General features: G+C 36.3%; 1 protein-coding gene across 1 annotated transcript in view; it reads left to right on the plus strand.

The window, feature by feature from the left end:
• The window catches only part of SNX14 (sorting nexin 14), a 58,519-nt gene that overhangs the window by 19,346 nt on the left and 26,471 nt on the right, over nucleotides 1-12,702 (plus strand). Inside the window, exons 8-16 of the mRNA XM_009333110.1 lie at nucleotides 958-1,114; nucleotides 1,417-1,492; nucleotides 2,343-2,387; nucleotides 2,480-2,560; nucleotides 2,705-2,819; nucleotides 4,752-4,907; nucleotides 5,200-5,324; nucleotides 6,427-6,485; nucleotides 10,067-10,093. Of these exons, the coding sequence (XP_009331385.1) occupies nucleotides 958-1,114; nucleotides 1,417-1,492; nucleotides 2,343-2,387; nucleotides 2,480-2,560; nucleotides 2,705-2,819; nucleotides 4,752-4,907; nucleotides 5,200-5,324; nucleotides 6,427-6,485; nucleotides 10,067-10,093 (841 nt within the window). The remainder of the gene's footprint in view (nucleotides 1-957; nucleotides 1,115-1,416; nucleotides 1,493-2,342; nucleotides 2,388-2,479; nucleotides 2,561-2,704; nucleotides 2,820-4,751; nucleotides 4,908-5,199; nucleotides 5,325-6,426; nucleotides 6,486-10,066; nucleotides 10,094-12,702) is intronic.

A 12,702-nucleotide genomic window follows, 5' to 3' on the forward strand; every position in this document is an offset into this window, starting at 1 on the left:
TACCTGTCCTTGCCAGAGAGCGCATGCCTGCTCTCTGCTTTCAGTGACACCAACTAGGCAGATTTATCAGGCTATATACATTCCTGCATCCCCCATATCAGCTGATACCACTCCTGGTTCTTGATTGTGAAGGACAGGCTAGCAGGCTTCTGTACTAAATTCAATATGCTAGAAACAAGCTTTAACCTTCCTGATAACAGGTATGAACCTGACCTGTGCCTGGTGTGGTTCTTGGCATGAGGCTGTGCCGGATTGCTAGCGCAGCTAGGTGTGATTTATTACTGCTCAGTTCTTGCCTTTGAAATTATTTGGAGCAATATAACATTGTTGCTTCTAATTAATATGTATAGTTTCTAATCTGATAGAGCAGGTATTCTTTCAACTCCATACAGCTACTTACAAGAGGCAGCACTCTTGCAGATACCCATGCTGGTTTTGGTTTGATTTACGCTGTGTTTAAAATCTGTGTTCCTTCACATTTGTTTCTAAATATTCTAAGCAGGAAACAGATATAACAGGATTGAATAAAAGTTTAAGTTTATGTTGATTTCAAACTGTGTCGTAGGCAAGTCAATAGGTAGAAGCCCAATAAATGGGAGATGGTGAAGGAGGTCAGGAAAAAAGCAAGTAGAGGCTGACCTTGGGCAATGCAGTTTTTTAGAAGAATCAAGATGTTGAGTTCTTAAAAAAATTATAAATGAGAAAACATTCTGGAAACCATACAAACTGCAGTTGTTTGGTGAAGGAATTTTTATGTCAATGTGAGGTTTTATTTTTACATAGCCAGGCTTCAAAATCTAAGCCAAGGTTCTTTTGTAATGTTTCAACATTGTATCCCTTTGGCAGTTGTATATGTACTAAAAGTATTAACTTTTTAGCCCAAATGAAAAGCCATCACCTCATATGTCACCATAAGAAAAAGCTGAAACAACTCGTTATACTGTTTTTTACTTGCAGTAAAAAATGCAGAATTTTTACAGCAAGCTGCTTTAGAAGAATATGGACCAGAACTCCATGTTGCTTTGAGAAGCCGAAGAGATGAACTTCACTACTTAAGAAAACTTACTGAACTTCTTTTTCCTTATATTTTGCCCCCGAAGTCAACAGAGTGCAGGTACAGAAATTATTTAGAATTGTATCCTTTAAAGTATCTGCATACTATGTAGTACAATAATTTTGGGGAGTGAAAGAATGAACTCCAAAGTCATCCTCCTCATCCCTCCTTCTTATCCCTTTGCTTATGATTTTTTTGATTGGTCTTAAAAATATTCTAGCACGCTGAAGGTATTATTAAATACTAAAATATTTCCCAGTGAAATATAATGGCATTGGAAATTGCACTTAGAAAATTATGTAATCTGGTATTGGTTCTGATTTTTTCTTTCTTGTTTTTTGGGTTTTTTTTCCCCTTTTCAGATCCCTGGCTCTTCTGATAAGAGAGATTCTGCCTGGTTCTGTTTTCCTTCCCTCAATGGATTTCTTAGCTGATCCTGTAAGACTTTGGAGCACAGGAATAATCTTAATTTATTCAGTATTACTGTTTTCCTACTAAGTATGTTGTGGCAGAGCAAATGATGCACAATGATGGACTTGCTGTGCATTTTGATTGGGTAAAAGAAAGAAATCTTGTGGCTGATGTTCTTGTTCATTATAACTGGTTTGAGTGCTTAACTGACTGAACTGACTAAAATACAGTATTGGCATGATCTCTTAATGTATTTTTAATGAAGGACTGCAATTCCTGTCAAATGGGAGAATTCTGTGCTGGTATAAGCACCTTCAGATTGCTGCAACTACATTTAAACAAGGGCTCAATTACTTGAACTCTAGCTGTATGTATCTTTATAGCAGTGTAAGTAAACCAGCTTTTTTTTCAGCTGTATTGAAATAAATTCTTTTGTCCTTAATTCTGCAAATAAGAGGGCATTTATTTCTAGAGATGGAACACTGCCATCTTTTATTTTATTTATGCATGTATTTTAATGGGCAAAATTGCAATACTTATGAAGGCATTGCCTAGCTGCAAGCAGAAAGTACTGTAGCTGTGGAAGTATTAGTAGTTCATTAGATCCGCACTAACAGTAAAAATACTTTGTAGAGCTTTCCTCCACTGGGTAAAGAATGTTTCTGTGCAGGTCTCTTCAGAGATTCCCTGACTTTGTAAATACCTGAAGAGACCGTTGAAGGTTAATTCTCAAACATGTGTTGCTAGCCTTTGGGGTTTTTTTTGAAGTATTAATATAATCACAGGTTTAAACTTGGGCATAACATAGTAGTGAAATGATTTTCATTTGATTTGTTGAGTTTCTTTAATAGTAACTTTGTGTTGTGTTTTCCTGCAGGACACTGTCAACCATTTGCTGCTGATCTTCATTGATGATAGTCCAGTGAGTACTGACAAAGTTAAAACAGTAGTAATTTGTTCACCCATTAAGGAAGATTTCTTACCCAGTTGTCTCTTGTCATTTTTTTTCTACAGCCTGAGAAAGCAACTGAACCTACTTCTTCATTGGTTCCATTCCTTCAGAAATTTGCAGAGCCAAGAAATAAAAAACCGTCTGTAAGCAAAGGCAACATTTATTTACTTTCCTGTTTTGAATAAGTGTTTTACTTTACCCATTGTTTTTGTTCTACAACTCCTTGCATTATTTATGTACTCACTGAAAATCTGAAAATTGGCTGACTGCATTTTTAACCTACTAAGGTCCTGAAACTGGAGCTAAAGGAGATCAGAGATCAGCAAGACCTTTTATTTCGGTTTATGAACTTCTTGAAACAGGAAGGGGCAGTCCATGTGCTGCAGTTCTGCCTGACTGTAGGTAAGATTACGTACGTGTGCTGAGGTGTATTTGATGATCTTTAAAAGCTTTAAGCATTTGCACGTTGAAGTAAATATTCAGTCTCAGAACTAGGCAGCATTGTTAAGCAAGAGATTACCTTTCAGGATCTGTGTTCATTTACTTTAATATGTCCCAATTCTTGAATGCTAATCTTGGCAACGTTAATGTCAGTGTGGACTGTAGGTCTTAATTGTACTTCTGCTTATTGATAAAGGTTGGACACTTTAAAATAGAATATTCTTGTAAGAAATAAGTTCTGGCCACTGATACAGAGTACAACTGTCTTTTTTTAATATGTGGTTACAAAAGTATTACTAAAATGAGCTGTTCATCATGAAAAGCTTCTCATGTTCTTTTAGCTTTAAAATTCTGATTTCTGTAAAGAACAGAAACATAACAGGAACATTAAAGGTGGTGAAACCTTCTATTCAGTAACCTGTACCTTGGTTATGAAGCGTGCATTTGGTTTTATCATTACACAAGTGTTGTTTGAAAAGCCTTCTGTTTTTCAATGATAAGGTTTTCTGTGAATTTTGTGTAAGTTAGAGTGGTTTATTTCAATTTTTTTTGGTCAACTAGTAGTTAATTACTGGCTTACCAAAATAATGGGGGTTTTGTTTTTTGTTTTTAGTAAACAAGTATTTCCATGTTGCATAGGAGATAATGGGTGTGTCTTCATATCCCAAGGCCATACATACATCAGGAAGATGTGAAATTAAATTAGACAGACTTAATCTCTTAAAATACTGCAGAAATCATTAATCGTTACATAAAAGAAATATAAATAATCTCTGTGCATGCAGCTTCTGATGTGCTTATAATCCTTCCAAACATGTTGGCTTTCTGTCAGAAAAACTCCTCACCAAAAAACGGCAAAGCAGTTACCTTTTCAATGCTGGTGGTACCTGCAGGGGGTTCTAAGCTGACTGTTCTAGAGCTCTCTACAGCTGCTTCCTCTAGCAGGAAGGTTACTCAAATTGTGGCTATTGCCCATGATAAATCTTTTTTCTGGGTAAATCTCAGCATTTTCTTCCTTCTAAACTTCTCTTGCATTCTCATAGGTGGCAAGTCTGTATATTAGCTTATAAAACAAGGAATGAGATTTGGGTCTCTCAAGTTATGCTGCCCCAAACTGTCTACTGTAGGTGGTTCTTCACTTGTTAGAAATATTTTGGTTAAGAAGCGCTTACTGAGGAAAATAAACCCAAAAAAACCCAGAAGGGTCTTGGTAGACTTTCTCTGAAGAAGTTTGGTTTTGTCTATTAATTGAAAAATGAATCAAATGCTACCTTATTTTCCCTTCTTTCTGACTGGTAGTCATGCTATTAATGGGATGGGCCAATAAATCAAGTAGGATTGCACAATAATTGTGCTGAATAGAATTTTTATTTTGTCAAGGGAAGTTAATTCTCAAGTTAGTCTGATATTAAAGATATTATTGAAAATATTATGATGGGTTCGGTCTTAGGAATGAAATAGCAGCAGAATAGGCAGATGACTGGTATAAAGGGCTGTTGGGGCGCTGTGTGTGTCTAGCATGAACTGGAAATCATGCTAAAATAAAACTACAATTTACAATTTGGTAATGTAGGAAGAAAAAAAATCATTCTTCTGATTCATTCTTCTGCCAGGAACAACTTCATGGATTTATCCTTACTGTGATAAGGAATAATTAGTTTTAATTCCAGTATATTTTTAGTAATAATTTTATGAACAAATCTGAATTATAGTTAATAAGAAGACAGCTACTTTTTTACCCGAGATTTTGAGATGTCTTCTGTTTCTATTCATTTAAAAGTTTTACAAATTACTATATCTGCTGGAAAATGAGTTGATTTTGTAGGTTGCGTCAGGATGCTATTTGTTAGCCAAGTGGATCAACAAATGCATTTTCTTTCCTTTACTTCTCAGAGGAATTCAATGACCGAATTTTGCGACCAGAACTATCAGACACTGAAAAGATGTCTCTTCATGAGGAAGTACAGAAAATTTATAAAACTTATTGTTTGGATGAAAGCATTGACAAAATTAGATTTGACCCTTTTATTGTGGAAGAGATTCAAAGAAGTAAGTTTGAATTTGAAAGGAATAATTTACACTGGAATTTAAACAGCATTCTGTAATAAAGTGAAGACTAATTCATCTAGATATGATCAATCTTTACTTTTGTCATAGTTTTAAAAATTGTTACCCCCTTGCTATATTGTGATTAAGCCTTGTTTTGTCAGTTTATTTCTATTTTTTGTCAGACTTAAAATAGCTTGCAAAGCAATCACAAACTCAGACCAGAAAAAACCTAAACTTTATATGCCCATATATATATATATCTCTGTTTATATTTACAATTTTTTTTTTATAGTTGCTGAAGGTCCATATGTGGATGTTGTGAAACTTCAAACTATGAGGTGTCTTTTTGAAGCTTATGAGCACGTACTGTCTCTACTTGAGAACGTTTTTACTCCCATGTTCTGTCACAGTGATGAGGTAAGTGTGAAAGATTTGAAGAGTAGTCTTAAAGCAAGATTGTTTTGTTTGGTTTTTTTTTTTTTTTTTAGGATACCCTATTTACAGCAGTCATGTGCATGTGGAACTGAAAAATATGTCCTTTTTCCACTTTAGTTAGCATGCCAGAGCTGGGACCAATCTCAGTAAGAGAACTGAATTTATTCTAGTTCAACACAACATCAACAGGATAAAAAAAAACTTCTTCATTTTTTTTATGTAACAATTTGTGTATATCACTACTATTACAAAATCCTCTCTGCCCCTTCTTCTATGATTGTAAATTTGGTGCAAAAGTAATCTGCGTGATAGGCATAAAACACTTTTAAGAATCTCTTTATTTAATTTTTAAAATAAAATGGTACTTAAAGAAAGATACAAAGGTTCTATTTAGGTACCTTTAGCATTATGCATTCCAGCAGTTAAAAGTCAGGTGTCTATTTTCAGAAAGGTCATTCAAAGCAATTTACTAGGCATTTGAGATTGTTCTGTGATTAGGTTCTGAATGCAAGTTTAAAAAAAAAAATCCCCACACTGGGCCCACAGCTGCCTAAAGCCTTCTAATAGGAAACACTTTAAATGCAGGGGTGAGTCTGAATTCTTTTCCCTTTTAGAGTTTGTGTGTATAAATCAGGTTGCATGTTAAGCTGCTCACATTTATTTGAGGCAGAATATATTGACTTGTCCTGGGAATGGGTACTTACCTTACTTGGCGTTATTCTTAATAAAGTGTATTTCTCAAAAATTATATTGATGGTCATCTTTCCCGTAATAGCTATAATGCTTCAAATGCTTGATTTTTAACAAGGAGGAGACATGGATTTTGGTGCTTAATTTTAGTTTCATTTCTGTTTCGGTTTTCATTTTTTAATCCCAAGACTATGTAAAGTAAAATAAGTAGTCCTGGGATCATGTATTGCAAATTTGGTCTGTCCTTTCCCAGATTAATATTCTAACTGCTAGATTATGGGCAGCTTGCCTTTTACTTCTGTTCTTGTTTCCTAAATTCTGCAATGTCGTTGCATAGTAGCCCTTACCTCAGTTAACCCAGTGTTTTCTTTGATACCTTATTTGTCTGTTGTAGTACTTTAGACACCTTTTAAGAGGAGCAGAGTCACCAACACGCAATTCAAAGTTTAACAGGTAGGTATGGTAGACTCTTTAAGTGTTTTTCTTTGTTTTTTAGTTAAAAGCGTCAAAATATTAAACCATAGGAATTTTGCTACTGCCTGATACTAATTTGACTAAATTTTTAGCTCTACTTTTTTTTTTAAATGGACAAATTACATACTGAAGGAGCAAGCAATATTATACAAGATGTCTCTTTGCTTTGAAGTGTTTAAAGTGTCATTAAAGAATTTAAAATGTGATTTAACATTTCAGAAGGGGGAAGGGAAAAATCCATGTAGAGTGAGAATAAGATAACGTGGAAATAAAGTGGTGATTTAATTGACTGTATATATGAATACCATTTTGATAGTGCAAAGCTGGGTCTTCTTGGATTTCAGGTCTTGCAGGGATAGGTACAGCGTACCCTGCATCTAACCAACCTGGTCATGCAATGGGAATCTCCTCTTGTTGTGACAAGGAGGATTTGCCATTTCTCCTAGGTCAAATGTGTTTTCTGTCCCTCAGCTCTCCCCATTCATTGCGGAAATGTAGCATCAGAAGCCTTGTTTCTGGGTTTGGGCTGTATACTTAGAGACCACCTTCGGGCTCCTTAGGGCCTGTGAAGGAGAAGAGCATCTCCTGTGGTATGGATGGATGATCTTCCACTGTGGGGATGGGTTGAATAAGCTTGAGGTCTCATAACTTGTCTTTTATTTTATGCTGGATGGCTCAGTCATAGACTAGCCCAACTGAATTGCTCTTATGGTCTAGCCAAAAGACGGAAAACTTCAGTGAGACAGTCTTTAATTTGGATAGGCTTTCTTTCTTGGTATGAAGTAAGATCCACGGTGCTGTAGAAAATACTGGTGTTTGTCATCTTAGATTACTCTTCTAGAGGAGTAATAGCAATTTATTTAACTTTTTCTGCTTTCATTAGAGATACACCTAGCAGCAGCCCTCTTGATTTGCAGCCTACTGTGAGGTGTATTATTGTGAGATCCCTTTCTCCCCTGCTAACGATCTTCAAAAACTACATGATCGTTTTCTTTAATATATCTCCATTGGTGACATCTAGTGTGTAGTCTTTATAGTTCTTGTAGATCCAGGACTCAAGCTTTGTTGTAGTGCTTTCTCAGATTGGTGCTGATAAGCTTCTGTTTCTTAGCAAAGAGGAATGGAAGGCAGCTAGACCAAACTGCATTTCTCCCCTACGTGATGCTCCACTAGGAATGGTGACCTTAAAACACACTCCAGCTTCTGTCGAAGATGGCTACAGGGTTTCATCCAGACCTTTAAATCTGCCTTCTGGTATCTTTCCCAAAATTATTTGTGTCAAGGGTTGAAAGTGTTCTGCCATACACTTCTTAAATCTAGTTAAAGTATGAAAACAATTAGGTCACCTCCTTGGTGCTTTGCTTTCCAAAACAGAAAGGGTGAAATTACAGGGTGTCTCTACCTGGAGTTTTTGAAATACATCTCTAGCTACAAAATAAGCAAATTTTGTTTGGGGGCTGGTATAACGTATTCCCCTGGAGTTCAAACAGCATCCATAGCATTACTGAAAATGTATCTCTCTTAAATTTTAGACCAATTTGAATGCCCTGAGTATATATGCTGGTTTATGATATGAGATACTGTACGTTCCTGAAGTGGTGCCTCAGTGATTATTTCCGTGAAACAGAGGTCCTATCTGCAAGTAGTTTGCCTGTTGCTTTGGAGTTTCTCTCTGAAGAATCTGGTACAGACAGTCACTGCCAAGGAAAAAAAATAAAAATAAAAGGTTACTTATGGAATTATTCCAGATGTTATCCATATGCACATACCTTACCCTGCCTTCTCTTCCCTATTCTAGCATTAGTTCCAGTTGAGAGAAATTATATGCAAAGAGATGAGTTTTGTTTTCCATATCTTTGATGCTTTGCTAGGGGTACTGTGTGTGTATTGCATAGATACTGCTGGTTAAAAAGTCAGATCAAGTAGTAGATATGAAATCTTAGTGGAATGTACATGTGGGTAATGTGTTGAAAGATTTCACTTATTGTAAGACAAGAAAATATTAGAGCAGTTTCTAGAAAACACAAGTGGGAAAGAAGGAAGAAGTGACTATCAGTGTGTAATTTCTGGTTTGAATCACTTCTTTGAACTGTACAAAATAATCGTAGCTTTTTGTGTACAGATAGGACAAATAATGTGCTATGAAAAACTGCTAAGGTAATAGATGAGAAGTCCCAAGTATTTCTGGAGCGTAAAGAAGTCACATTGAGGATATTCTGATAACTCAATAACTAGCTGTGGTTGTCAATGGTTTAACTCCATAACTGATCTTTTCTATCTAATGTTTAATGTGTGTGGCCAATGAAAACTGATGTTTTAAATTCCAATTCTGGCAACTTAATTTTGGGTGTGTGGAAGAGAGGACAAGAATTCCCTTTCCCTCTCTCATATTTATGTATTTATAATACATTACTACGTTACTTAAAGGTATTCTGTGTTGGAAGTCTTAACAAAAAAAGAAAAGCCATTATGTGATATAAACTCCCAGATTTCTGGATGGCTGTATATCTGCCTTGATTTTCTGCACACCATGACCATATATAGAAATAGATGCATCCTGATTTCTCATCGTTGGGATAGCAATAGAATTAAAACATTTTTCAAGTAAAGGACCAAGTAAAAAAGATACTAACAATTTTGGGGAGTGGTTAGGAGTAAAACCCACAGAATGAAGTGTGTGCACACAAACAGTTGTGTGCAATGTAATTGTTTGTCACCATCAGTTCCAACTTGGTAGGTTATGTTTCCAGTTTCACAGTTAACATGACTAAAGACAGTATAAGATGCCTTAGAATCAGTTCCTCTTGTAGAACAAAATCTAAAATTTGAGTCTTTTAATCCCATATCAGTTTGTCCAGAATTCAGTAGCTCCAGTGAATTAAAATCATGTGTACGGTGACTGTGTTTATGGTTAATCCATTTAAACATCTCGGTTGGAATTACTGAGTTGATGGCTGAGGCATTGATTCCATGTACCAGGTTATGTAGAACGTAAAAAATACATGACAGTTCTTAAAATCTGTGAAATTAAAAAAAAAAAAATCTTTTAATAGTGGTTTTTATTATATCTAATACGGGGGGGTAGGGGGTGATGTTATTACATAAAATAAGTCCACAGCCTTTTCTTTGTATTAGCTAAATGAACTAGATTCCTACATGACTTCTGAACATACGTTATAGAAAAAGTTAGCTGCCTGTTTGGCACTACAGGTAGCTTTAAGAATGAAAGTCATTCTCTGTAAATTGGTAGCCGCTTGTGCTGAATGTCAGTGAAGACCTGAAAGTTTCAATAACTGAGGTTTTAAATGCAAAGGCCAAGATTGTGGTGATGAAATGTACAGGTACTGTTTGCATTTCACTTTCTTAAGGTTTTAGGTCAGGAGCTCCTAATTGTACCACATTTTTTATTAATTTGTAGTGATGGTCGAAGCCTATTCAGTTTTGTTGGGATAGGTCTGTCAAATTTGGTTGGTTGGGGTTTTTTTTGTTTTGTTTTGTTTTTCCCTTTTAACATTATTTTCTCCTGGGCTCTGAGCTAATTTATGTGCCTGTTGTTGCAGAAGTAGCCTGAGTTTGGATGACTTCCGGTAAGTCTATCTAACACACGATAAATGTTGTGTGTTAGTTACGCTGCATCTATCGTGACTGCATCACACAGCCTTTATAACAGCAATTAACTGTCCATTTTGTTTGTAAAAATGTGAATGTATTCTCTGGACTAAACTGCATTTCTCCCCACAATAAGCTTTACTCCCCATGTCCTCTTCACAAGTGTTCAGAAATTGCTTAATTACTAATTTCACAAGTTTGCAATATATTAATATTGTTTGCTGTTAATGATTTTTCTGTTGTTGTTAGTTTTGAAATGTATTTGCATAACTTGAAGAGCTTTTTTTTTTTTTGCCTGTGACTGCTAGCTGCTCCAAAATTTCCTTTACTCCATGTCACATTTCCAGATCCTGTTTGAGGTTTTTTCCACTTAACTGCTTGTTTTATCTTGCACAGCTGTGTCCAGGATGATCATTGCCTAACATTGCATGCAAATATAACCATTTTACGAATATTACCAAGCACTCAAAACCAGCAGTTCCCCAAATTAGTTCTCTCTGCAGCTTTTCTTGTGACTGTTATAGGTTTGATAGCAACATATGCTATTTTTTATAATTTGCTCTAGGTGGTCCGTGGTCACTCATTAATATCTTAATAGCTCTTCAGTGGTTTGTTTTCTCATTATTTGTGCCTCTTTAAATACATGCTATCCAAACTCAGAAAACAATTTTTTCGTTATGGGCTTTTCCTTAGAATTTGTCAGAGCATCAGTTTTTCGTGTATTACTCATACCATTCTTGAGGAAACATTATCAACTTCATTCTACAGGTTAGGAATCAAGGTATATAGTCACTTTTTATCTTTTATGTGCCAGTTCAGTGTATTGAGTTATAACTTGCTAGGGTGTTGAGCAATAAGAAGTACTTGTGATATAAGTGCAGTTCATTGATTTTTTTAAGTGCAGCTCTATGAGCTCAGCATTTCTCCTAATTGGGTGTAGGGGTTTTAGTCAGCCGAAAGAAAACGGTACTCTGACCTCACATGCATGTAAATATCTAGCTTGTCTGATACATACGACTTGTCTGGTACTTCTTGACCCGCAGAGGTTCACAATAGCATTCTTCAGCTGCATAGCCCTGGCTGATGACTTGCGAAGATCTGTTCAGTGTGCTGAATGAGGCAGGGATCCTGTGGGAAAATTATTCTGCAACCATCCACGATTAAAGAATGCCACAGTGCACAGTGGCACTAATGCAATGTTTGGACTGCAATTCCCAGCTATAGAGTGAACAACAATTGTAATTTTTTTAATGTTATGCATGCGTGACTTCTGGAGCTTTAAAAAAAAAAAAAAGAAGAATGTATTCCAACCTCTTGTCACATCATGCATCAGAAATGTTGAAACCTGTAGACTCTCCGTTCAGGGCCCTGCCAAGAAAGCAACTATAGAATGACAGTCTAATAATGCTGTGTTAGGTGGATCAGCACTAGAGGGAGTGGGATACTTTTCCCAATGAGTTTTGTATATATATATATATTTGTTGACAGTAGCAGAGTTAACAGGTCTTGAAAGACTTGGTCTCTATTCTGAACTGGCCACCCCCTCTCCTCTTTCTTCCCCCATGCCTTGAACCTGACCATATCCTAGTCCCATCTCTTCCCTCCCACCTAGCCTCAAGTTCTTTCTCTTATTTCTACTTAACCAGTGAATCTATTAGATTTTCATCCCGATACCTGGGGTTTTTGTTTTTTTTTTTTTCTCTTGCTCAGTGTCCTCAAAAGATTGATCATCCTGTTGTCTGTCTGTCTCTGCTAACGTCCCCAGGTTTTTTCCACGCTCATCTAATCTGGTTTGTGCTCTGCGTGTTTGCTCAAGGACTTTTGCCAAACCAGTCCTATGTTCTCTCCATGTGTTTTCCACCATGTCTGTGTGTACTCTCTTCTTATTTATCAGTTTGTTCTGAATTTGTGTCTCTTCCTGTGAAGAGATCCCATCCTAATTTGTCACTTTATACCTGTTACAGTTTAGTGATCTCTCTGTATTGATTAACTGTGATCTTTGGGCTCAGTGCTGGGGCAGGAAGGGGTGGTTCTTAGCTATCAGGTTCAGTCCTGGCTCCATACAGCTCAGTACTGCACTTACAGGCAGAGCTGTATCCTGCCTTCAGCTGGAGCATGATCAGTGTGGGAAAGAACTGATCTGAGCCTGGAGTACTCTTATCGAATCTCTGAGCTTGTGCAAATTAATGTTTATGCTCAAAATCTTGAGAACGGCACAAGTTTTCACAGGAATGATGCAAACTTCTTCAACAGTCAAGCCAGACGTCTGAAGTATTAACCCTTCTAGAAAAGCTGTTTAGTTTTGTCTGAGTAAGGTTTGTATTTTGCTAGCCCAGTGATTGAGCTCTTGAACAAGATTCAGGTAGGTTCCCAATGTGAAAAAGTTCACTTCAGCACAATAACGTGGAATAAGTTGCTTAAAAATCAAGTAAAATTGTTCAAACATGGATCTAGACTACAAACAGCCAAGCAACCTTATCTTTGGTTAGCAGAGATAAGTAAGATAGATGGTGCCTGTCTGTTTTGGAGCTGATAATAATATAAGATAGAAAAAACAAAAGATTTGGAAAAACAGTGGATTATTTAC

This window comes from Pygoscelis adeliae, unplaced genomic scaffold (assembly GCF_000699105.1).
Source record: "Pygoscelis adeliae isolate BGI_AS28 unplaced genomic scaffold, ASM69910v1 Scaffold57, whole genome shotgun sequence".
Classification (NCBI taxonomy): Eukaryota; Metazoa; Chordata; class Aves; order Sphenisciformes; family Spheniscidae; genus Pygoscelis; species Pygoscelis adeliae.